This window comes from Mobula birostris, chromosome 28 (genome assembly GCF_030028105.1).
Source record: "Mobula birostris isolate sMobBir1 chromosome 28, sMobBir1.hap1, whole genome shotgun sequence".
Classification (NCBI taxonomy): Eukaryota; Metazoa; Chordata; class Chondrichthyes; order Myliobatiformes; family Myliobatidae; genus Mobula; species Mobula birostris.
Window position 1 is genome coordinate 17060319 of NC_092397.1, and position 26582 is coordinate 17086900.

General features: G+C 45.9%; 1 protein-coding gene and 1 long non-coding RNA gene across 2 annotated transcripts in view; one reads left to right on the forward strand and one right to left on the reverse strand.

Moving 5' to 3' along the window:
- fibpa (fibroblast growth factor (acidic) intracellular binding protein a) overlaps positions 1-26582 on the forward strand; it is a 90053-nt gene that overhangs the window by 10773 nt on the left and 52698 nt on the right. The window contains exons 2-4 of the mRNA XM_072245525.1: positions 11404-11602; positions 12293-12419; positions 19984-20084. Of these exons, the coding sequence (XP_072101626.1) occupies positions 11404-11602; positions 12293-12419; positions 19984-20084 (427 nt within the window). The remainder of the gene's footprint in view (positions 1-11403; positions 11603-12292; positions 12420-19983; positions 20085-26582) is intronic.
- Positions 8678-19413, reverse strand: LOC140188867 (uncharacterized). The gene is made up of 2 exons (XR_011883410.1): positions 19163-19413; positions 8678-9661 (listed from the first exon to the last, which is right to left on the reverse strand). It is a non-coding gene; the product is annotated as an uncharacterized lncRNA (long non-coding RNA).

Genomic DNA, 26582 nt, shown 5'->3' on the forward strand with positions numbered 1-26582 from the left:
AGAAACATAGAAAACCTACAGCACAATGTGGGGGAATAAGTCGATCTTTTAGTGTAAGTGTCTACAAAGCGTAAAATATCATCACCCTTTGTGGCTGTGCCAATGGACAGGTGACTATCCACCCCATCATTGTGGGTGCGGTGAATAGTCATGGCTCTGACACAGGTTGGCACGTGCGGCGTTCGTCACTGCCTTCTGCTTTGACGTCCATTCGTCTTGTGCCACCGTCCTCTTTCCTGGCGAGCTCAGAGCAGCTTGTGTATTTTGGTGTGACGCACATCTTCCCCCCCCCCCCCCCCCCCCAAGCAACGGCTTCCTCAGGCCCTAAATAACAGAGTGACGTGCTCCATTTCCTTCCCTTGTCTCTCTCCTGACGAGGGGAGCAGTGCACATCATTTCCCTTCCTGTGAGCCTCAGCTTGCAGTGCTGACTGCTGCCGTAGCTCGGCAGCTGAGTTGCTGCAGACGTGGTCAAGTGCTCGCAGAGACGCCAGCTGTAGCATAACATCCAAATTTAAAATAAAAGCCGGTCTCGTTAACAACAAACGAGACTCTGCAGATGCTGGAAATTTTGACCGGCACAATTAACAATAGACATTAAATACAAGCGATTCTGAAGAATCCAGTTCTAGAGTAACACACACACACACACACACACACAAAATGCTGGCTTCTGTCTTCTTCCCCCTTCCTTTCCAGTCCCGATGAAGGGTCTCAACCGGAAATGTCGGCTCTTTATTCCTCTCCGACCTGCTGAGTTTCCTCCAGCCTTGTGTGTGTGTGTTCCGATAAAAACCGAGTGAATGTTGGGGGGAAAAAAAATACAACCTAGCTCACTAATGCCCTTCAGGGAAGGAGTTACCTTTTACCGGTGTGACCAAGATGTATTACCTCCAAGAAGGCAACGTCCATCAAATATCCCCACTGTCCGGGCCACGCCATCTTCTTTCAACTCCCATTGGGCAGGAGGTAGAGAAACCTCCTGGTTTAAAACCATATCAGTTTAATTTTATTGTCATTTATCTATATATGATTATATACATGTATAACGTATGTAGAAACAAGGTGACCTTTCTCTGAACCGGGGTGTAAAGCACAGTAGTACACACAAATACGTAACTTACAAAGATAAGAATAAAATCTACAGATGAATCACACACAAATAACGAACAGAGTGCATTAATATTAAATATTAAACGCAAACAACAGGAATTCTGCAGATGCTGGAAATTCAAGCAACACACATCGTCCGGGTCTCGGCCTGAAACGTCGACTGCACCTCTTCCTACAGATGCTGCCTGGCCTGCTGCGTTCACCAGCAACTTTGATGTGTGTTGCTAATATTAAATATTGTCAGGTGCGGAACAGATTAACTGGTAGCACTTTGAATATGATGCGGCAGGGAGTTCAGAAGCCTGATGGACTGAGGGAAGAAACTGTTTCCCATCCTGTCTGTTCTTGTCTTTATGCATCGGAGTCTCCTGCCTGATGGTAGAAAGTCAAAGAGGATGCTGGATGGATGGGTGGAATCCTTGATAATACTGAGGGTCCTGTGTACGTAGCGCTCCTGATAAATGTCCCCGATGGACAGTAGGGAGACCCCTATGATCCCCTCGGCCGTTCTCACAATCCTTTGTAGGGGCTTCCGGTCCGATGCTCGGCTGCTCCCAGACCAGATGGAGACGCAACTTGTCAGGACACAGGTGCGGTTAAGATAGGGGGAGGGGAAATATTGCTCTTGAATCAACTGGCACAACTCTAATCACTAAACTCGGTGTAATAACACTATGATCACTCTTTTAGTTCCAATGTCGCTCTTTTCTGGAGAAGCTGCGTGTAATTTTGTGTGTTTATTGTGAATGCTGCTCACGACGTGCTTTGTGTCTGTAGTGCTGCTCCCAAGTTTTCCAATGGACCTGTGTATCTGACAATAAACTCGACTTTGACTCCACAAGGGCAATTTTGGGCCTGTTAGCTAAGAAAGGATGTGTTGACATTGGAGAGAGTTTAGAGGAGATTCACAGGGATGAAAGAGTTAATGTATGAGGAGCTCTGTGCCTATACTCACTGTAGTTTAGAAGAATGAGGTGAGGGAGGACAATCTCATTGCAACCTATCCAATATTGAAAGATAGAGTGAACGTGGAGAGGATGTTTCCTCTCGTGGGGGTGTCCTGGACCAGAGACCACAGTCGCAAAATACAAGGAGGTCCCTTTAGAATGGAGATAAGGAGGAATTTCTTTGGCCAGAGAGTGGTGAATCTGTGGAATTCATTGCCACAGACGGCTGTCGAGGCCAAGTCATTGAGTGTACTTAAAGCAGAGGATGATAGGTTCTTGATTAGTCAGGGTACCAAAGGTTACGGGGAGAAGGGGGCTGAGGGGGATAATAAATCGGCCATGATGGAATGGCAAAGCAGACTTGATGGGCTGAATGGCCTAATTCTGCTCCTGCATCTTGCATATCTATCTTCCTCTAGGGAGACTGACTTTTGCACAGTACTGTAGTAATTTTATATTTTGCACTATACTGCTGCTGCAAAAAAAAAGGAAATTTCATGACATGTGAGTGATGATAAACCTGATTCTGATCTGGGTCTCTATTGTGGACTGAGAGTGGGAAGGGGACAGGGAGAGGGGAGTCATGGCTGGGAAAAGGGGAAGGGAGAGAGGAAGGAGTGTGAAGCACCAGAGAGACATTCTGTAATGATCAATAAACCAGTTGTTGCCTGGCGTCTCAGGGCTGACTGTGCCTGCAACTGATCCACCTCCCACCCCTTGCACTCCTCCTCTGCCTCCTGTCCCACACCCCTCCGTGGTGCCCCACCCTCGCCATTCCCAACATCCTTTGATCCTGCCAGATTGGCAAACTCGCTCGTCGCTCCACATTGCCAAATACAGTCCTGTGCAAAAGTCTTAGGCACCCTACCTACATAAATGTGCCAAATGTGCTCCAGGCTCAGTGAGAATCACTGACTCAGTGATGTGACTGTCTCAAACAAATATGAAACAAGACCATTATCCTGGAACCTGCAGCATTCATCTTTAACTTGGATAGATTTCCAGAACATTCTGCCTGGGGCAGAGGTGTCCATAGCATTGACAGCCCGAATTGCAAAGGCACAGAAGGCGACGAACTAGGTGTGGTAAAGTGAAGGGTGGAAGCTTGGTGCCCATGGGCACGGCAGACAAGAGGCACCTGCTCCTAGTCTAGAATTCAAGCTGTGTCTTTGACCAGCCTACTCGTGCAGCTCGATGGCGGTAAAGCTTATTGCGCACCTGTTTGCCCATCACCTGCCTGCCCGTACCTCCTACCCTCAACTCTGTCCGAGTTTACTTTCAGGTTGTTCAATACTGCAGGGAGTGGGTGGGGGAGAGACCTGAATTGTGCTTGGAGTTATACGAAATGGGCCCTTCGGCCCAACTCATCCGTGCCCACCCGAGGTGCCCAGCTGAGCTCGTTCCATTTGTGTTTTTGGCCCACCTCTGTCTAAACCAGGGGTTCCCAAACCTGTGGTCCACGGACTCCTTGCTTAATAGTATTGATCCGTGTTGTTGCGTGAATGAAATCACCGGAAAGAGAGTTACTGGTAGATACAAAGCAACTTCTTTATTTGATAAAATAAGGTACAGCAGGCATATGGAGACCCTTTCAGTGGAAAGGTCTGCTGCCCAACATGGGGCTCGATATTTTTATGCTACACACACAAAGGACAATTCCATATTTACAAAGTATAGACAATGCTTTCTTTTGAAGCTACATACAAACTTCACACCTCCCGATTACATCCATCCCACCAGAGCCAGCAGCATCAGGACTGGTGTCCAGGAATCCATTGTTCCAAGCTGAATCCACAATACAATTATTTGATATTTTACGTGCTTAACATGAAGGACAATCTGTATTTACACAGTATAGATAATGCTGTCTTTGAAACTACATGCAAACCTCACACCTCCTGGTTTACATCCATCCCACAGGCACCAGCCACATCTGGACTGGTATTCCGGTATTCACAGCTTTTAGGAAATGCATTGTTACAAATGGACTGGAATTTCCAGCTTTTAGGAAATGCATTGTGACAATCTAAAAATTGTCAATAAACAGAAGACTGGTGGCCAAAGCCATTTGCTACGTGTGAATAACCTAAACCCAAAAATTACTCTTAACAGTCTGTGGCATATAGAAGGGTTGGGAACTCCTGCTCTAAACTTTTCCTATCTATATAGGAAAGTGCCTTTCAAACATTGTAATTGTACTTGCCTCTACCACTTAAGTTCCTTATTTAAGCCTGTCACCTATCATGGGGTATAGGCCGCCGACAGCGACTTGGCAAAGTATCTGTCCTGGGTCAGTCTTTCAAGTCGTCCTCAAGGGTAGCTCATCTCCCAGCGATGAGGTCTTTGGAGTGTCTGTTAGCTCTGGGTTTTTACAGCATGGGGTTGCTAGCCCCGTGTCCAACCGTCCTCCTTTCGCGGCCGGCCTTGGGACCGTCCAGGAGAAGTTCTACTACTTAACACCCACCACCGTCTGTCAGAATCAGAATCAGAGTCAGGTTTAATATCACTGATAAATATCGTGAAATTTATTGACTTTGTGGCAGCAGTGGAGTGAAATTCATGATAATAAAGAAAAAAAACTGAATTACAGTAAATATATATAATAGTTAAATAGTACAAAATAACAAATGAAAAAAAAAGTAGTGAGGTGGTGTTCATGAGTTAAATATCCATTTTGAAATCGGATGGCAGAAGGGGAAGAAGCTGTTCCTGAATGGTTGAGTGTGTGCCCTCAGGCTCCTGTACCTCCTTCCTGATGGCAGCAATGGGAAGAAACAAAATCAGGTTTAATATCACTGATATATGTCATGAAATTCATTAACTGTATGGCAGCAGTACAATGCAATACATGATAAATAAATATAGATAAAGAACTGAATTACAGTAAGTATATATGTATTGATTAAATAGCTCAGGTAAAATAAGTCATGCAAAAGAAAAACCAGAAATAAAAAAAAGTGGTGAGGTAGTGTTTATGGGTTCAATGTTCATTTAGGAATCAGATGGCAGAGGGGAAGAAGCTGTTCCTGAATCGCTGAGTGTGTGTCTTCAGGCTTCTGTACCTCCTCCCTGATGGTGACAATGAGAACAAGGCATGACCTGGGTGGTGGGGGTCCTTAATAAGGTATCGCTCCTTGAAGGTGTCCTGGATACTACGGAGGCTAGTACCCATGATGGAGCTGACTGAGTTCACAACTGTCTGCAGCTTAGTAGCCCCCCGCCATAGGAAATCTTGCCCATTTCTATCTTCTCCCCCTCAAACCGATGCCCTCGGGTTCTACGCTCCCCTTCGGTGAAGCTCCCATATGTTTCTGTTGAAAAGTAAAACACCTCCTATCATTTTATAAAACTCTTATCAAGTCACCCATAGAACCATAGAAACTACAGCACAGAAACAGGCCCTTTGGCCCTTCTTGGCTGTGCCGAACCATTTTCTGCCTAGTCCCACTGACCTGCACACGGACCATATCCCTCCATACACCTCCCATCCATGTATCTGTCCAATTTATTCTTAAATGTTAAAAAAGAACCCGCATTTACCACCTCGTCTGGCAGCTCATTCCATACTCCCACCACTCTCTGTGTGAAGAAGCCTCCCCTAATGTTCCCTTTAAACTTTTCCCCCCTCACCCTTAACCCATGTCCTCTGGTTTTTTTCTCCCCTTGCCTCAGTGGAAAAAACCTGCTTACATTCACTCTATCTATACCCATCATAATTTTATATACCTCTATCAAATCTCCCCTCATTCCCGCGTAGAAGAATAAAGTCCTAACCTATTCAACCTTTCTCTGTAACTGAGTTTCTCAAGTCCCGGCAACATCCTTGTAAACCTTCTCTGCACTCTTTCAACCTTATTTATATCCTTCCTGTAATTTGGTGACCAAAACTGAACACAATACTCCAGATTCGGCCTCACCAATGCCTTATACAACCTCATCATAACATTCCAGCTCTTATACTCAATACTTCGATTAATAAAGGCCAATGTACCAAAAGCTCTCTTTACGACCCTATCTACTTGTGACGACACTTTTAGGGAATTTTGTATCTGTATTCCCAGATCCCTCTGTTCCACTGCACTCCTCAGTGCCTTACCATTAACCCTTTATGTTCTACGTTGGTTTGTCCTTCCAATGTGCAATATCTCACACTTGTCAGTATTAAACTCCATCTGCCATTTTTCAGCCCATTTTTCCAGCTGGTCCAAGTCCCTCTGCAGGCTCTGAAAACCTTCCTCACTGTCTACTACACCTCTAATCTTTGTATCATCAGCAAACTTGCTGATCCAATTTACCACATTATCATCCAGATCATTGATATAGATGACAAATAACAATGGACCCAGCACTGATCCCTGTGGCACACCACTAGTCACAGGCCTCCACTCAGAGAAGCAATTCTCTACCTCCACTCTCTGGCTTCTTCCATCGAGCCAATGTCTAATCCAATTTACCACCTCTCCATGTATACCTAGCAACTGAATTTTCCTAACTAACCTCCCATGTGGGACCTTGTTAAAGGCCTTACTGAAGTCCATGTAGACAATATCCACTGCCTTCCCTTCATCCACTTTCCTGGTAACCTCCTCGAAAAACTCCAACAGATTGGTCAAACATGACCTACCATGCACAAAGCCATGTTGACTCTCCCTAATAAGCCCCTGTCTATCCAAATGCTTGTAGATTCTGTCTCTTAGTACTCCCTCCAATAACTTACCTACTACTGATGTTAAACTCACTGGCCTATAATTTCCCGGATTACTTTTCGATCCTTTTTTAAACAACGGAACAACATGAGCCACTCTCCAATCCTCCGGCACTTCACCCGTAGACAGCGACATTTTAAATGTTTCTGCCAGGGCCCCCGCAATTTCAACACTAGTCTCCTTCAAGGTCCGAGGGAACACTCTGTCAGGTCCCGGGGATTTATCCAGTTTAATTTTCCTCAAGACAGCAAGCACCTCCTCCTTTTCAAACTGTACAGTTTCCATGGTCTCACTACTTGATTCTCTCAATTCCATAGATTTCATGCCAGCTTCCTTAGTAAATACAGACACAAAAAACCTATTTAAGATTCCCCCCATTTCCTTTGGTTCTGCACAAAGCCGACCACTCTGATCTTCAAGAGGACCAATTTTATCCCTTACAATCCTTTTGCTCTTAATGTACTTGTAAAAGCTCTTTGGATTCTCCTTCACTTTGACTGCCAAGGCAACCTCATGTCTTCTTTTAGCCCTCCTGATTTCTTTCTTAAGTATTTTCTTACACTTCTTATACTCCTCAAGCATCTGATTTACCCCGTTTCCTATACATTTCATACAACTCCCTCTTCTTCTTTATCAGAGTTGCAATATCCCTTGAGAACCAAGGTTCCTTATTCCTATTCAATTTGCCTTTAATCCTGACAGGAACATACAAACTCTGCACTCTCAAAATTTCCCCTTTGAAGGCTTCCCACCTACCAATCATATCCTTGCCAGAGAGCAACCTGTCCCAATCCATGCTTTTTAGATCCTTTCTCATTTCTTCAAATTTGGCCTTCTTCCAGTTCAGAACCTCAACCCTAGGACCAGATCAACCCCTCCACGGTTCCTTCACTCTTAAGTCCCAGCCTATTCAGTCAACACTGAGCCCATGAGTTCTAGCAACATCCAATGAAACTTTTCTGCACCCTCTCCAGCTTGATCATGCCCTTTTTGTTGTATGGCGATCAGAAGGCATTCGGTATTTCAGATGTGTTCTCACCAACGTCCTATAGAGCCGTGACATGATGTCCCAATTCTTGTACTCAATGACCTCTGTTCGATGAAGGCAAACATGCCATGTGTCTTCTTCACACTGTGCCGCTGAGGTATTGGGTATATTTAAAGTGGGGGGTTGAGAGGTTCCTGATTAGTCAGGGAGTCAAAGGTTACGGGGAGAAAGCTGGAGAACGGGGTTGAGAGGGATAATAAATCAGCCGTCATGGAATGGAGGAACAGACTCAGTGGGCTAAATGGCTTAGTTCTGCTCCTGTGAATTATACACACGAGAAAATCTGCAGATACTGGAAATCCAGAGAGCAACACACAAACGCAAACTCAGCAGGTCAGGCAGCATCCACGAAAAGAGTGAACAGTCGACGTTTCTGGCCAAGACCTTCCTTTGGAACTGAGCGGGAAGGGGTGAGACGCCTGAATTAAAAGGTGGGGCAGGGAGATAGGGGAACGAGGCAAGCTGGAAGGTGATAGGTGAAGCTGGGTGAGTGGAAAAGGTCAAGGGCTGCTCTCCTTTCAGATTCTTTCTTCTCCAGCCCTTGACCTTTCCCACCCACCTGTTAAGTCCTGCCCTGGTTTATCTCCCCAAAATGCATCACTTTGCACTAGTCTGGATTGAATTCCATCTGCCGTCCCTTTGCCCAGTTTCCCAGCGGACCTCAAACCTGTAGTATTAGACAGCCTTCTTCACAGTTCCACATGACTCCAGGTTTTAGAGCTCCCCGATGAGTCTGTGTAGAGTTAATAATGTGTACACAGAACATCATTCACTAGAAAGAAGTGTCAAGTGTTGATGTAGTTCATAATTCACTGTGTAGGAGTGGGGAGGCACACTGACGCAAGGAGCAAAGCTCCAGAGACCCAAAGTTCAAAGTAGATTTATTGTCAAGCGACGTACATGCTACCATGGGATTCATTTTCTTACAGGCATTTACAGGAAAAAGTAAATACTGTAGAGTTTACAAAGAACTCTACGTAACCAGACGAGTACTGACAAAACAATCAACTTGCAAAAGAAGACGCACTGTTTTCTAAAAAAAATAATACTGAGAACACGAGTTGAAAAATGTCTTTGAAAGTGGCTGGAGGATGAGATCAGAGTCGTGATAATTGAAGTTATCCACACTGGTTCAGGAGCCCGATCATTGTAGGGTGATAACCAATGTCCCCTCTAATTTTGTTTTTACGGCAGGGCAGACCAGTCTTTGCTCTGAGCAGGAATTTTTACACGGCTTGAAAACTGTGCGGCACCTTAATAAAAAGCATTCTATAAAAGAGGTGTCCAGCTGCGGGGCAACAAAGTCTATGTGCACGGGAGCATTTCAGTCACTGTGCAGCCACGCAGCTTAGAGCGGAGCGGTGGTAATCACCGTCCCTGAAGCTGGTGGCGTGGGACCCAAGGCTCCGTACTGTGGTACCTCCTGCCCAATGGCAGCAGCAAGAAGAGAGCATGGCCTGGATGGCAGGGAGGGTGACCTTCCTGATGGATGCTGCTTTCTTGTGGCAGCCCTACTTGTGGGTGTGCTCAGTGCAGGGGTATGTCTGTGATAGATCGGGCAGCATCCACCACTTTCAGTAGCCTTTTCCATTCCTGGGCATTGGTGTTACTCATGTAATACCCTGGTTTAAGACTGCACTTTATTTTATTAAGACAGGTGTGCTATTGGGTATTATTTTCTGCAGATTTTCACAAAATGCGATGTGTCCTTTAATTACATCATACAAATGAGTAATCCAGTTGATTGATAAGTTAGCCTTGTTGAATCAGCCAGTATGGTTTGCCTTGTTATCACTTGGCCAATAAGATGCCCTGGACCAACGTAGCGGGATTGAAGGTAGCCGTCTTCTAGAGAGAGGAAAAAGGAGAGAGATATGAAAGAATGGAGACGGACGACAAACATGAGTGAGGAACATGGCGGGATTGCTCACAGAACCCATTTGGAAGGACATATGCTGCTGTCAGAAAATCCTCCTGTGGACATGGAGAACATACAGATAACTTTTAATTAACTAGTTCTTGGAGAATGTTCGACGCTTTATCCTCAGAAGTGGCATGGATTTTTTTATGTTTCGCTTGGACTGAATTTTCAGGCAGAATTGTTTGGTACCGTGAGTAAATGAAGTGAGGCAAACCGGACTGACTACGCAACAATGAGCTCTGACGATTATGTGTGCACTTTTAGGCTAAGATATGTGTAATGGGTCCTTTTCTTTATTTTGTTTGCTATAGTTTAAAATATTTTGACAATACAATTTCAATTTAAATTTGTACTGGTGTGGGTTAAATTGTTGTTTCCTGGTGAACAATAAATTTGCATGAGTGTGTGAGTGTTCAGGCAACTGATGGCTTAATTTTTCCTTAAAGAAACATTCAAACTTTTATGTGTTGTGTTCACCCGAATCAAATTTTACTCTAGACGTGTTGATTTACTGGAAATGGCCTTCTCATCATTATTTCCCCGTGCATTGTAGAGTAGTGTTGGTGCTAGGTTGGTTCACAGTAAAAGCTAACTCATTACAAGCCTGCGGTGAGAGGGTTTCACTCATTATTACTGATGTGTTGTGAAAGGACTACAAATGCTGGAGGAACTCAGTGGGTCAGGAAGCATCGGCGGAGAGAAACAGGCAGTAGAAGTTTTGGGTTGAAACTCTTCCTCTTGATTGGAAAGAAGAACCAGAGATGGACTCTCTCCACCTTTTGACACTGGCTATTGTGCAAATATCTGTAATCCTGAAATCTTCATGAATTTTTAACTTTTATAAAATGTAGTGTGACAAAATGGAACCTGTGTGATCCCAGAGTGCTTTGCTGGTTTGCTGAAGTGTTTCGATGAAAGGCTTATAAGAAAAAGGTGAGCTTTTTATAGTTGTGTGTGTGTGTGTGTGTGTGTGTATTTTATGGCAGGGAGTGTTTTGACAACAGTGGAAAAACAGGACATGGCTGTTGGGGGGGAGGGAACCTCAAAGACAAATGGACTAATTAAAGCCAAATGCAACTCATTTTGGACAGATACAGATAAGAAAGGAATGTGATTAAGGATGAATTACTGGACTCAAAAAAACTATCTGTTTTGAGCTGTAAGATTGAAGCTACCTACCAACAACTTAATATACAGAGGTAGACTTTCCCTTATAAGTAATAAATGTGCATATAATTTGATCCACTCTGTTTGTTGTCGTCTGATACTGTATATAAAAAGACCTAGCTCTGAATGGTACGTGGCACTATCTTCCTCCCTCCCCCTCCCACCACTTTCTTTCCAGTCCATTTGAAGGGTCAAGGCCCGAAAGTGTCCATTCCCCTCCACAGGCACTGCCTGACCTGTTGGGTTCCCACAGGGCTGTTGCTCCAAATTCAGGCATCCGCAAGCTCCGGTGTCTCTATTTCGAAAAAGGCAAGCGGAACTTTCGAAGCCCTTGCTGCTTGTGCACTCTGCCCTGTACTGTTCCTCTTTATCAGAGTGCGTCTGGAACAATGGCCGCCTCTGAGCCCGTCCAGCCAAGCGGTTGTTCCCCACCGAAGATGAGATCTATGGCCGCCCCTGCGTACATTCTACCTAACTGACATTGTACCTCTTCCCTCCGCAGTCAGCGATGCGGTGGCAATTCGGATCGAGAGTGGGATCCTGCAGCAGACCGGTGCATCGTCGGACGTGCTGGAAAGTGATACCATGGATCACTACCGCACCTTCCAGATGTTGGAGCGGTTTTTGCACAGCCCCCCGAAACTGATCAACCAGCTGCTCTTCCAGATACCCCCGCAGATGCAGTCCATGCTGATTGAGAAGTAAGCCTTGGTAATATGGGAAATTAAATCCAGAAAGAAATAATCAGAGCCCTGGATCAGCAACTGGAACTAACTGGTTCAGTAACTGCCCTGGAAGTGTGTCTGATAGGATGCTTCACTCTGTGTCTGACCCCGGGAGTGTGTGATGGGACAGTGTGGAGGGAGCTTCACTCTGTGCCTGACCCCGGGAGTGTATGATGGGACGGTGGGGAGGGAGCTTCACTCTGTGCCTGACCCCGGGAGTTTGTGATGGGACGGTGGGGAGGGAGCTTCACACTGTGTCTGATCCCGGGAGTGTGTGATGGGATGGTGTGGAGGGATCTTCACTCTGTGTCTGACCCCGGGAGTGTGTGTTGGGACGGTGTGGAGGGAGTGTGTGATGGGACAGTGTAGAGGGAGTGTGTGTTGGGACGGTATAGAAGGAGCTTCACTCTGTGTCTGACCCTGGGAGTGTGTGATGGGACAGTGTAGAGGGAGTGTGTGTTGGGACGGTGTAGAGGGAGTGTGTGTTGGGACAGTAGAGGGAGTGTGTGATGGGAAGGTGTGAAGGGAGCCCTATGTCTGTGCCCCTGCCTCAGGGATTTATAGTGAGATGGTGCAATGGGAGCTGTATTCTACATCTGGCTGTTTCTGTGGTACTTTGTGTGACTGAAGTCAAACAAGTGAACAGACCCCCTATTCGTCCACCAGGTACTATAGATTTGATGAGCCTTTTGTGCGGGAGGTCCTGGGGAAGAAGCTGTCGAAAGGGACCAAGAAGGACCTGGATGATGTCAGCGCCAAAACAGGCATCACCTTGAAGAGCTGTCGGAGACAGGTAAGGGCGAGGCATTGCTCACACGCTGCATTGCTCACACGCTGCATTGCTCACACGCTGCATTGCCTTCATCCCTGCACCGTGACAACTCGTTCCTGGCTTATCAACAAACTGCAGTTACTGCTTCATGTCTCTTTTCCCTTCCACAAAAGATAAAATTAAATTCTTTGCCTCATAACAAGTCCTGCTCGAAGGTACTTTGGTTGTCAGTTTGCGTGCCACTGTGTGCAGAAGAGTAAGGGTCCTCCCTGTGGAATCTTTATCCTGTGTGGGGCTAGTCCTCGCTTTATTAACATAGAACATATTATACAACGTTACACTATAGTACAGTCCACAATGTTGAGCCGACCTTTTAACCTGCTCTAAAATTAATCTAATTCATGTCTCTTACATTTTTCTACCATCCTGTCTAATATATCCCAATATATCGGCCTCAACCATCACCCAGAGAATGATCCACCCAGCTCTGTGTGATTTCAAAATAAAAACTACTCTCTGACATCCTCCCTATACTTTCCTCCGATCGCCTTAAAATTATACCCCCTTGTGTTAGACATTGCTGCCCTAGGAAAAAGTCTCTGGCTGCCTACTCACTCTCTGCCCCTTATTGTCTTCAACACGTTGTATTATTGAAAGGATATTAAGGATACAGAGGGGGAACAGAGGCAAGTTCCCTTGAATAGTGGGAAAAATGTGAAATGAAGTCTAAAGTTCAAAGAAAATGTGTAATTGAAGTATGTGTCTCATGTACAACCCTGAAATTCATTTTCTTACGGGCATACTCAATAAGTCCATAGAATAATAACCACAACAGAATCAGTGAAAGACCGCACTGTCTTGGGCTTTCAACCAGTGTGCAAAGGACGACAAATTGTGCAAATACAAAAAGAAAATATTAATAATAAATAAGCAATAAATATCGAGAACATGAGATAAAGAGTCCTTGAGAGTGAGTCCGTAGGTTGTGGGGACATTACAATGATGGGGGCAAGTTGAGTAAGGTTATTCCTTTGGTTCAAGATCCTGATGGTTGAGGGGTGGTAACTGTTCCTGAACCTGGTGGTGTGAGTCCTGAGGCTCCTGTACCTCCTTCCCGATGACAGCAGCGAGAAGAGAGCATAACCTGGGTGGTGGGGATTTCTGATGGTGGTTGCTGCTTTCCTGCAATAATGCTTCATGTACATGTGCTCAGTGGTGGGCAGGGTTTGACCCGCAATGGACTGGGCCATATTCACTACTTTTTGTAGGATTTTCAATTCAAGAGCTTTGGTGTTTCCATACCAGGCTGTGATGCAGTCAGTCAATATACTTTGAACCTTTGAAGCATAGGGTGACAGATCTTAAACTGGAGGAAGGCCGACTTTCAAAGTAAATTTATTATCAAGGTACGTATATGTCACCATGTACTTCCCTGGGATTCATTTTCTTGCAGGCACTCACAGTAGAACACAAAAATACAATAGAATCAATGAAAAACTACACAAAAAGACTGACAAACAACCAATGTGCAAAAGAAGATGACAAAAATATAATAAATAGATAAGTAAATAATACTGAGAACATGAGTTGTCGGGCCCTTGAAAGGGAGTCCATTAGTTGTGGAATGAGTTCAGTGTTGTGGCTGAAGTTATTCAAGAGCCTGATGGTTGTTAACAGTGGAATGAGTTACTGTCGCCTTCCTGTCAGTTTGAGCCAGTCTGGCCATTCTCCCCTGACCCAAACTGCTGACCTCCTGGGATTTTACTGTGTACTGTACCAGCAGTTATGGTTGAAATGACAATAAAAAGTGACTTGACTTGACTTGACTTTTCATGCACAGCGGTCTCTAGAGTTTACAGAGGATGGTGCGAGAAACAAAAAAACATCCAGTGAGCGGCAGTCCTGTGGGTGAAAACGCCTTGTTAATGAGAGAGGTCAGAGGAGAATGGCCAGACTGGTTCAAGCTGACAGGAAGGCGATCGTAACTCATTCCACTGTTAACAACCATCAGGCTCTTGAATAACTTCAGCCACAACACTGAATTCATTCCACAACTAATGGACTCCCTTTCAAGGGCCCGACAACTCATGTTGACAGGAAGCTGACAGTAACTCAAATAACCACACGTTTCAACAGTGGTGTGCGGAAGAGCATCTCCAAACGGACAACAGGTCGAACCCTGAAGTGGATGGGCTACAGCAGCAGAAGATCATGAACATACACACAGTGGCCACTTTATTAGGTATAGAGGATAGTTTATACTTTATTGTCGCCAAACAATTGGTACTAGAACGTACAATCATCACAGCGATATTTGATTCTGCGCTTCTCACTCCCTGGATTACAAATATTAAATATTAAAGATATTAAAATTAGTTAAAATTAGTAAATATTAAAAATTTAAGTTATAAATCATAAATAGAAAATATAAAAATGGGAAGTAAGGTAGTGCAAAAAAACCGAGAGGCAGGTCCGGATATTTGGAGGGTACGGCCCAGATCCGGGTCAGGATCCGTTCAGCAGTCTTATCACAGTTAGAAAGAAACTGTTCCCAAATCTGGCCGTATGAGTCTTCAGGCTCCTGAGCCTTCTCCCGGAGGGAAGAGGGACAAAAAGTGTGTTGGCTGGGTGGACCGTGTCCTTGATTTTCCTGGCAGCACTGCTCTGACAGCGTGCGGTGTAAAGTGAGTCCGAGGACGGAAGATTGGTTTGTGTGATGTGCTGCGCCGTGTTCACGATCTTCTGCGGCTTCTTTCGGTCTTGGACAGGACAACTTCCATACCAGGTTGTGATGCACTCTAGAAGAATGCTTTCTATGGTGCATCTATAAAAATCAGTGAGGGTTTTAGGGCACAGGCCAAATTTCTTTAGTTTTCTCAGGAAGTAAAGGTGCTGGTGGGCCTTCTTGGCAGTGGACTCTGCTTGGTTGGACCAAGTCAGGTCATTTGTGATATTGACACTGAGGAACTTAAAGCTTTTGACCTGTTCCACTTGCGCACCACCGGTGTAAATGGGGTCCGCTACTCCTTCTGAAGTCAACAACCAATTCCTTCGTCTTGCTGACACTGAGGGATAGGTTATTGTCTTCGCACCATGCCACCAGGTTCTTAATTTCCCCTCTGTACTCAAACTCATCATTACCCGAGATACGGCCTACAATTGTTGTGTCATCGGCAAACTTATATATTGAGTTTGATGGAAACTTGGCTACACAATCATGGGTGTACAGTGAGTACAGCAGGGGGGCTGAGTACACAGCCTTGTGGGGCACCGGTGCTCAGAATGATTGTAGAGGAGAGCTTGTCCCCTATTTTTACAGCCTGGATCCTGTCTGTGAGGAAGTTGAAGATCCAGCTGCAGATCTGAGTTCTAAGGCCCAGGTTCCAGAGCTTAGAAATCAGTTCATTTGGAATGATGGTATTAAAGGCAGAGCTGTAGTCAATGAAAAGGAGCCTTACGTATATGTCTTTATTCTCCAGGTGTTCTAAGGAGGAACGTAGGGCCGGAGAGATGGCACCTGCCGTTGATCTGTTGCTCTGGTAGGCGAATTGCAAAGCCTCGAGGTTGACGGTAGGCTGTGGTTGGTGTGCCATAACCAATCTCTCGAAGCACTTCATAGCAATTAATGTCAGAGCCACTGGTCGATAGTCATTCAGGCATGCCACCTTGCTCTTCTTCGGCACCAGGATTATCGTTGCCTTCTTAATACACGAGGGGATCTCAGACTGAAGCAAGGAGCAGTTGAAGATGTCAGCAAACACTCCAGCTAGCTCACTTGCACAGGCCTGGAGAACCCGTCCTGGGACGCCATCTGGGCCCGTCACCTGGATACCTTTATAAAGTAACCACTGAGTGTAAACAGTAGATAGTACAGTCCTGGGGAGTGTTGTAGAACAGATCATGTATTTACATTATCATCTATATGTATGTAATTGTTCAGTGAATTTCCCGGTGATTATGTTACAGTTGCCTGTATATTTTTCTAGAAGCTTCTTGGCTTCAGCAGCAGGTGCCACCCTACTTGAATCTCCCTATTTGAGAGGTCAAGTGTTATCAATGGAATTTCTGTTATCTCTAGTCTGGTTTGAGAAGACCAAGACTACTTTTTCATCTGGTCTTTTCTTGTTCTCTTGACGTTGTTTTTTTGCTCTTGTACAGTACTGAGCAAAAGCCTTCGGCACATACAGGTTTCCCCCGCCATCCGAAGGTAGAGCGTTCCTATGAAACGGTTCATAAGCCGAAATATTGTAAGCGAAGAAGCAATTACCATTTATTTAAATGGGAAAAATTTGTGAGCGTTTGCAGACCCAAAAATAACCTACCAAATCATGCCAAATAACACACAAAACCTAAAATAACAGTAACATATAGTAAAAGCAGGAATGATATGATAAATACACAGCCTATATAAAGTAGAAATACCTTTCCACAATCATTACTGCACTGTTCTCTGTAGCGAAAATCTCACGCAAGTGCTCGCCGCAGAAAATCTCACGCAAGCGCTGTTGGCAAAAACACGGCGCAAGCGCTCTCCAGTAACCTTTAAGCTATGAAGTTGCCAAATCGTACCAAATAACAACGTAAAAATACACAGCCTATATAAAGTAGAAATAATGTATGTGCAGTGTAGTATTACTTACCGGAATTGGTTCAGCGCCGAGCACACTGATGATGGTGTATTAGACTGAATCGCAGTTTGCGTGGTGCAGTGGCCCCCACCCTCCGGGCTGCCGACAGATACCGAACCGCGAAGCACGCAGGGGTACAGCAGTAGCTGGGAGGCATCCAGCACATCTTTAAGAAAAAAGCCGAAATAAACATGCTAATTAATTATGTGTTGGGCGGCACCTAATTAATTAGCATGTTTATTTCGGCTTTTTCCTGAAAAGATGTACTGTGTGCCTCCCGGCTACTGCTGCATTCTCCGCGAATCGGTACAGTATCTGTCCGCGGCCTGGGTGTTGGGGTGGTGGGACACTGGGGTGTCATCTCGTTGTCTGTTTCCATTAAAGCAGGCAGCTCATCTTCTATGACTGCCTGCCTCGATGTTGAAGGTCGAGGTTCGTCGTCTGCTGTGTCTGATGTGGAAGGCTTGCTTGACTGCTGAGCCTTGTGCATTTTTCTATCACACAGTTCTTTGTAAGGACTCAAACCATCCTGCAAATATCCTCTAAACCTACGTACCCTTTCAAAATTAAAGTCGTACTTTATCATTGCAGCAAAAATCTCACGCAGACACTTTCGGTCCGTTTGCTACTGCATTTGGTTTCGATTGTTATCCTTTCCTCTTTCAATTGCATCAGCTCTTCATCTATCAGTTCTTGGTCATGGGATGCCAAAACCTCTTCAAAATCATCTTCGTCATCTTCCTCAAGCCAAACTCACTTAGTCCTTACTTCGTTCACCATGATCAAAATACTTAATTATGTCTAGTTTTACGCTAAGTGTAAAACCCTTACGAGCTCTTTCAGGCTTTTCCAATCATCTTGCAAACGGCTGCTCACAGGCATGTGTTTAAGCAATGCCGACGAGAGTGCAGTTCCAAATCCGGGGAGAACGGCTGCTGGGGGGCGCGTGGCGCGCTGCCTTTTATCGCGCGCTGATTTTCCCCGTGCACTGCTTTTTTTTTCGTAACAGTGAAAACACCTTTTGAAAGCGAAAACAGGGTACTAATGTAGGTCTTTTGTAACAGTGAGGTTTCGTAAAGTGAATGTTCGAAAAGCGGGGGACACCTGTGTGTGTGTGTATATATATAGTATTTGTCAATGAGGAGCGGAGAGCAAGTTTGTAAATTTGGCAGGGGCAAAGGATGTTGGGAATGGTGAGGGTGGAGCATTGTGGACTAAGAGTTGCTGGGGCAGTGGGTGCAGACACACCCAGTCCTGAGACACCAGGCAGGGTCATTTGATTCCAAACAATTGGTTTATTGATCATTACAGAATGTGTCTCTGGGCACTTCCCACTCCCTCCCCTCAACCATGATTCCCCTCTCCCTGCCCCCTTCCCACTCTCAGTCCACAATAGAGACCCAGATCAGAATCAGGTTTATCATCACTCACGTATGTCGTGAACTTTTTTTGTGCAATACATAAAATTAGTACAGTACTGTGCAAAAGTCTTGGGCACCCTGGCTACATATATGAACCTCAGTCTTTTGCACAGCAGCAGCAAGTTATATGCTTCATTCTGGGTCCAAGCAAAGGTGCAATTGTTTGTCCTTTGTCTTTTTTCTGATTGCAAAGCACTGCTGGATATCGAGGGCATCATATATGTCAGGTGTACCCCACTAGTGAGTTGCTGGATAGCATTGGGGCCGGACTCGTTGCAGCCTGCTTCGCCCACCAGGCGGTGCGCAATCCAGCAAGTGGTGGATATAGATAGATAGAAATACTTTATTGATCCCGAGGGAAATTGGGTTTCATTACAGCTGCATCAACCAAGAGTAGAGCATAAATATAGCAATACAAAACCGACAAACAGTCAAACAACAAAATGCAAACTATGCCAGATGGAAATAAGTCCAGGACCAGCCTATTGGCTCAGGGTGTCTGACCCTCCACGGGATGAGCTGCAAAGTTCGATGGCCACAGGCAGGAACAACCTCCCATGACACCCAGTGTTGTATCTCGGTGGAATATGGCCGGAGTCCAACAGCATAAAGTTCAATATCTGGTCTACAAGCACATTCCTCGATTGTAATATGACCAGGATTGCACCATCTGTTGTTAACCAGAACAGCAAGCCACCAACTCCTTTATGCTTACCGCTCTCAGTGCACTTCCGGTCAGCCCGAACGGTCTGGAAGCCCTCCATGGAAACGTGGAAGTCTGAGGTGCATATGTGATTGGCTTGGATGGTTTCCTTGTGACCGCAAGACCCTGTTGGATCTTGGTAATGTAAAATACAGCGAGTCCGATTCACCGGTGGGACCGCCAGCGGAGGGGTTGCGTGGACGAGGCCTTTGTGCCTCGGAGTCGCCTGTTGTGGTCACGTGATGGAGATGCCAGAACTGGCTGTGTGCTGCTGGATTCTGTACTGGGTTGGTGCTGCCCTCTAGTGTTTGTCCCTGGAATGACAGGCTGGATTGCAATTGTGTGAAATGAGGCACTGCTGTGGTTTGTTCCTGCAGACACATGGCTCCAGGACAACATCCTTGCACCGTCGATCTACAGGTCATGATACTCAGGGACTGGGGCTATTACTTTTATACACTTATTTTTTCTAACTATCTTTTTCTGACATCATAATTATGTGTTGTGTGTGACTTTTGGTATTGTGTTTGTACTCTGCCCCATTTGGTTATATTCCTGTGTGTGATTGAATGAACTTGACTTTCGAAGGACTTTTGGGTCAGGACTCAACAGAGGAGGCTGGTGTGGAACAGAAAGGCCAGGCCATTGGTATAAAATTCCTCAACATACATTAGGATGCTCCCTCTAACCCAGGGATTGACCACCTGTCAGTATGTGGCCATTCCTGTGTTGAAGAAAGTCACTGGGGGGCTGGTTCGAGGTAGAGGGACGTCTACCAGGACAGTGTGTTGTGGTTCCGATATTCTAACAGCTCGTTGTCTGACTCCCTGCAGTTTGATAACTTCAAGCGGGTGTTCAAAGTGGTGGAGGAGATGAAAGGGTCACTGGTGGAGAACATCCAGCAGAACTTCTTACTGTCGGACCAGCTGGCTGGGTAAGTGTCCCCTCCCGTTCTGTCTGCAAGCCCCATCCTCCTGATACTGTCTGATTCACCCTTTCCCTTCCCCTTCCCCAATGCCCTACACTCCCTCTCCCCCATGCCATTCGTCCCGTGCTCTCTCCCCCTTGCTGTTCCTCTCGCACCCCCTCTCTCCCTGGCTGCGTCCCCCCCCGCACCGTCCCTCCCCCTGGCTGTCCCACCCCTCCCTAGCAGAGCCTCTCGCAGTGCCCCTCTCTCCTCCTCGGCTGTGCCTCCCGTTTCTTCTTTCTTCCCTGCCCCCCCGCCATTCCTTTTTGTCACTCTGGGATTAGTATTGGTCTATAATTGTCCGACACACAGAGCAAAGTTTGTCTTGCATACTGTCCATTCATTACTAAGTGCATTGAGGGAGAATGAGGTAAACCAGTTCAACGAATTGTGCGAGGAACTATTTTATAGTTTTATAACAGTGGGGGAGAAGCTGTCCTTGAGCCTGGTGGGACGTGCTTCCAGGCGTTTTTTTTATCTTCTGCCCAAAGGGAGGTGGGAGGAAGGAGACTGGGCGGGTGGGGTCTTTGATTATGCTGCCTGCTTTACTGAGGCAGTGAGATGTTTGAAGTATGCCTCCCTCCCTCATTAGGGTTTATTACCACGGCCCTGTATGGAGAAATGTGTTGTTTTGTGGCAGCAGTGCAGTGCAATAATGCAGGTGTAAATAAATATGCAAAAAGAGGGCAAAACAGCGAGGTAGAGTTCGGAAATCTGACGGCGGAGGGGAAGGTGCTTTCCCTCGGTTATTGTGTGCCTCCTTGCTGATGGTGGTAATGAGGAGAGGACATGATGAGGGTCCTTCATGATGGATACTGCTCTCTGGAGGCATCGCCCTCCGAAGGTGTTCTGGATGGCAGGGATGGCAGTGCCCATGATGTAGATGGCTGAGCTTGCTTTTTCCAATCCTGTGCATTGGAGCCTCGGTACCAAATGTTCTCCACCGTAGCAAATCTCCTCAGACTCCTATTGAAGTCCGTACAGACTCTGGTGTGCCTCCTTCGCGATTGCATCGATCTCCCGCTCGTGCACTCTCTTTCCTGCCCCCTCTCTCTATCTCACTTTTGCCTTTTGCCATTTCCCTTTTTTTTCTCGTTCGCTCATTCCCAATCTCCTTGAAGCGTCTGTTTGCTGTCTTGCCCTGGCCTGCCCCTGTCTCGCTCTGGCTCTCACTCTCTCACTCCTCTTTCTAGTGCATATGCGCCCAGTACGGAGAGTTAGCCCTGGCGGGCTGCCCCTTGCCACGTCAGGGTGAAGCCTGTGAGGCCTTTTAGACCAGCTGTGAGCTCGGAAGTTGCCTTCCCAGCCAGGCCTGGACTCCCATAACAGCTGCTGTGCCCAGAGGAGCAGCTTTCTGTGCCTGCTGAGGGAGCCTTTAGCTTCCGGACGTTTATTCTGGGCCAGTTGTGACTGTCGTAGGGCTTGGAGTACTGGGGCAGGCTGTTCGGCCCACTATGTCTGTGCTGACCAGGATGTAAACTTGAACTAACCTCATCTGCCTGAACATGATCCATACCCCCCCCCCCCCAACTCCCTGCCTGCTCATTGGTCTTGTCTGCATTGCTGTTGTACAATGCTTCCACCACTTACCCCGGCATTAAGTCCCAGGCACCTACCATTCTCTGTGCGTAAATTAAAATAAATGGCCTCACAAGTCTCCTTTAAACTTGCCCCTTCTCGCCTTCAATCTTTGCTGTCTAGCTTTTGACATTTACCCCATCGATGCTTCTCGTAATTTTATAAACTTCTATCAGGCCACCTCTCAGTCTCCAACGCTCCAAATTTGGAGTAAAGTTTAATTACCATTCAATCAAACATGGACACAGCCAAACGAAGCAGCGTTCCTCTGGGGGCTAAGGTGCTAAACGTACTCAGTACATTCAAAATAGCAAAAAAAATAGTCACGCAAAAAAAAAAAGCAGCCTCCAACCAAGCTCAGTCGCCATTCTATACCAGGGGTCCCCAAACCTTTTTTGCACTGCGGACCGGTTTAATATTGACAATATTCTTGTGGATCGGCCGACCGGGGGTGGGGGTGGGGGGGGGGGTGGGTTGCCAATGGACAAGAGTTGCAGTCAAATGCGTTTTACCCAAAAGACTACAATGACCATGAAGCCTTGCGCGGGCACCAATGCGCATGCGCGTCGTGACCTGCAGATATTTATTCCCCCCTGCAAATCCTTTTTGGTGATTCTGTTCGTGGGGGTGGGTGTTAATCACTACCAGAATATAGGTGATAAGTGGGTAATACACTCAATTTTGTTTCTAAAAGGGTTTATCTAACGAATTTAATATTAAACACAGAGCGCATATTTTCCTCGTATGAATATAATTATAAGTCAATTATCAGGGGAGCTTGAAGTGTTGAACGATCTTCCAGTAGAAGTGGTAGAGGCAGGTTCGATATTATCATTTAATGAAAAATTGGATAGGTATATGGACAGGAAAGGAATGGAGGGTTATGGGCTGAGTGCAGGTCGGTGGGATTAGGTGAGAGTAGCGTTCGGCACGGACTAGAAGGACAGAGATGGCCCGTTTCCGTGCTGTAATTGTTATAGGGTTATATAAGTAAGTCAATAGAATCATAACATTTTAAGTAACGTTTGGATATTAAACACACAGCACATATTTTCCCTGTATGAACATATGAAGTCATTGCAACACACCAATATCGCTGAATCAGTGGGAGCCCTGGGCTTGTTTTCCTGCAACAACACGGTCCTATCGAAAGGTGATGGGAGACAGTGATACTCAAAGGGGGTTCCTGATGTCCAGTCTATTCCGCAGTTTAGTTTTCGTTGCATTCATTGCAGAAAACTCTGCTTCGCAGAAAAATGTTGGGAATGGAAGCAACGTTTTCAGTGCTTTCGTGGCTATCTCAGGATATTCAGCCTTGACTTTGATCCAGAATGCCGGCAGAGATGTTATGTCAAAAGGCTTTGTGGCTTGTAGTAGGGCAGGGGCGCTGAAGTGAACTAAACTGAACACTCCTGGTGATGTTTGATATTCTATGTGTTGTTCACTCATTTTTTGCCGTTTGTGCAGTTTGTTCTTGTGTGTTGGGTGTTTGATGTTTACTTGAATGGGGGTCGTGGTGGTTCTTTATTTTGTAGCTGCCTGCAAGAGGATGACTGTTGCGTTGTAATCTGTATACATACTTTAATAATAAATGCACTTTGAATCTTTAAGGAAATCTGGCATGTCCCAGACAACTCTTCCCCGCATCTATCGATGCAACGTAGAAAGCATCCTATCTTGGCCAAGGGACCGCTCTGCCTGAGACCACAAGAAATTACGGAGAGTTTTAGACACAGGTCAGCACATCACGGAAACCAGCCTCCCCTTCGCCGACTGCTCCGTCTGCACGTCCTGTTGCCTTGGGGAAAGCAGCTGACATAATGAAGGATCCACCCCCACCGCAGTCATTCTCTCTTCTCTCCCTCCCCCCCTCCCTTCCTGTCAGGCAGAAGCTACAAAATCTGGAGAGCATAAACCAGGCGCTAGGATGGTTTCTGTCCCACTGTTATAAGACCATAAGATATAGGAGCAGAATTAGGCCATTTGGCCCATCAAGTCTGCTGCGCCATTTCATCATGGCTGATCTATTTTCCCTCTCAGTGCCAGCCTCCTGCCTCCCCCGTACCCCTTTATGCCCCGACTAACCAAGGATCTATCAAACTCTGCCTTAGATATACTCACTATCTCGGCACCTACAGCTGCCTGTGGCAACGAATTCCACAGATTCACCACTCCCTGGCTGAAGAAATTCCTGCTCATCTCTATTGTAAATGGACGTCCCTCTATTCTGAGACTGTGTCCACTAGTCTTGGACTCCCCCACCGTTGGAAACATGGAAACATCCTCTCTGCATCCACTCTATCAAGGGCTTTCAACGTTTGATGGGTTCAATCAGGTTTTCTGAATTCCAGTGAATACGGGCCCAGAGCCATCAAACACTCCTCATATGACAAGCCTTTCCATCCTGGAGTAATTTTTGCAAACCTCCTTTGAACCCTCTCCAACGTCAGCACATCCTTTCTCAGATAAGAGGCCAAAAGCTGCTCACAGTGCTCCAAGTGAGACCAGTGCTTTACGAAGCTTTTACAGTCTAGTTATCAGACTCTTGAACTCTTAATCCTAGAATCTGTCTCATTGTGGCCATGCAGTTCACGTGTCTGTCTGCACGGCACTTCCTCTTTGTCAGTGCTGCACCATACTAGAAGGGATTATGGTACAGGTGTAGGCCCTTCAACCCGCAACGTCTCTGCTGACCCTGAAGCCAAATTAAACGAAATCTCTTCTACTTACACGTGATCCATATCCCTCCATTCTCTGCATCCTGCCTAACGTGCCTGACTGACTAAGTTCCAAGTACATTTATTATCGGAAGTATCTGTACTATCTACAACCTTCAGATTCGTTTCCTCACAGGCAGACGCAAACAAAGAACCCATTTAAAAAAAACACCCAATGTGCAAAAAATAACTAACCCACCAAATCATCCAAACGATAAATTAAAGTTCTGGAAAGTGAGTTCACAGCCAAGAAGCCAGTCACAGTCGATCCAGGATCCTTGCTGAGCAGCGAGCTGAACACCAACCTGTTTCTCACCTCTGGCCCTGACACCCTGACCTTTTTCTTTTTCAATCTTTTTTATTAATTTCAGCATCATAAACATTACAAAAAATAGATACAGATAAATTGGGATTACATTATTGATAAATAGTTTCTACAAGTATGAGCTCAATTGATACATAATTGATAAGCCTCCCAAAATCTCAAAAAGTACAAATATAATATAGGAAAATATAAGGTGAAAATATAAAAATAACATGAAAAAGAAAAAAAAAATTATGCCCCAGAAGGAAATAAAATCTAACCCAATTAAAAGAAAACTAAACTAAAGAAAAAAAAGAAAAAGAATGGGCTATTATGATACCTCAGATAAGACCTTTAGTGTCCTAAACTCCACTCCTCTCCCCAAATATGGAGTAACAAAATAGAATTGGAAAGGGTCAAATTACATCATATGAAAATATTGAATAAATGGTCTCCAAATCCCTTCAAATTTAATAGAAGGGTTATAAATGACCCTTCTAATTTTTTCTAAATTTAAGCAAGACATAGTTTGAGAAGAACCCTGACCTTTTCAATCTGGCCCAGCGCTTAAATTGACCAAACATCAGCCCGTAAACCTTCTCCCGGACCCGGGACCCGTTGCTTCAATGCGCTCTCGGGTCTGGGCCCTGCCGTCCCGATTCAGCCCCTACCCGAGCTTTCCAATCTGGGCCGATTCTTAAATTGGTCACACGTCGGCTTGTTCTTCGCTCTCGGGCATGGGTCCTGCCGCCCAGCCTTGGACCCGCCATCTCGAGTTCTCTCAAAGTCCGCCGCAGCCATGTTGGCCTGCTCCTCGGTCTGCGGTCCGTGTCCCGTTGCCTCAATCGGGCCTGTACACGCCAAGCTCTAACCGTCCTGCACCCACGAATTTTCAGTTCACGTCGCAAAAATGCAAGGCTGTGCAGGTGGTTGAAAAGCTCAGCTCCAAAAGGAAAGTTACTGATTGCAGTGATTGTTTTCTAGAAAAAGTGTGATTGATACGATAGTTAGCTGTTTTGTTTGCCGCCAGTAATGCCACTATCCTACCTACATAGTTTTCTTTCTGCTGCCTCAGTGTATGTGTGTGTGTGGAATGGTCTGTCTGGATGGCGGACAAAAACTTCTCACGGTGTCTGGGTACATAGAATGTAAACACTAGAGCTGCTCCAGATCCTGGAAATCTTCAGCTGGAGGAACTCAGCAGGTCAGGCAGCATCTATGGAGAGGAATAAACAGTCGTGTCTAACGGCCGAGTCCAATATGGGCCCTTCAGCCCACAAGGTTGTGTCAACTGCTTAACCTACTCCAGGATCAGCCCAGTGCTTCCCTCCTGCAGAGGCTTCCATTTTTCTTTCATCCATCTACGAGTCTTCTAAACGTCCCTAATGCTGTCTGCCTCTACCACCACGCTCCATGTTATTTGAAAAAAAAACTTGCCTCTGGCATCCCCCTGTACTTTGCTCTGATCACTTTAAAAGGATGTCCTCTGGTACTGCCAATCCCGCACTGTGGCCGTCCACTCCATCTTTGCCTTGTGCAGCCGTTACCAATTCGCCTCGCACCTGTATCCACCGCTTTAGCTTCATCGGTTTGGTTTGTTGCTTCCTCGGGGGGGGGGGGGTGTTGGTAGGGAGACGCCTCGATTCAGGCTGGTGAGGCACGACCTGCCCCTTGCACAGCCACATGACAGTAACGTACCTGTATCAGTGTTAGAGTGCTGTGCCACGTGGGACCTTTTGGGTGCTGAGAGCCACGGTCGTGCTACAGTGAAGTCTCAGAGACCCACTCTCTCCCACTAGACAGATACTTTATTGATCCCAGAGGAAATTACAGTGTCACAGTAGCATTACAAGTGCACAGATATAC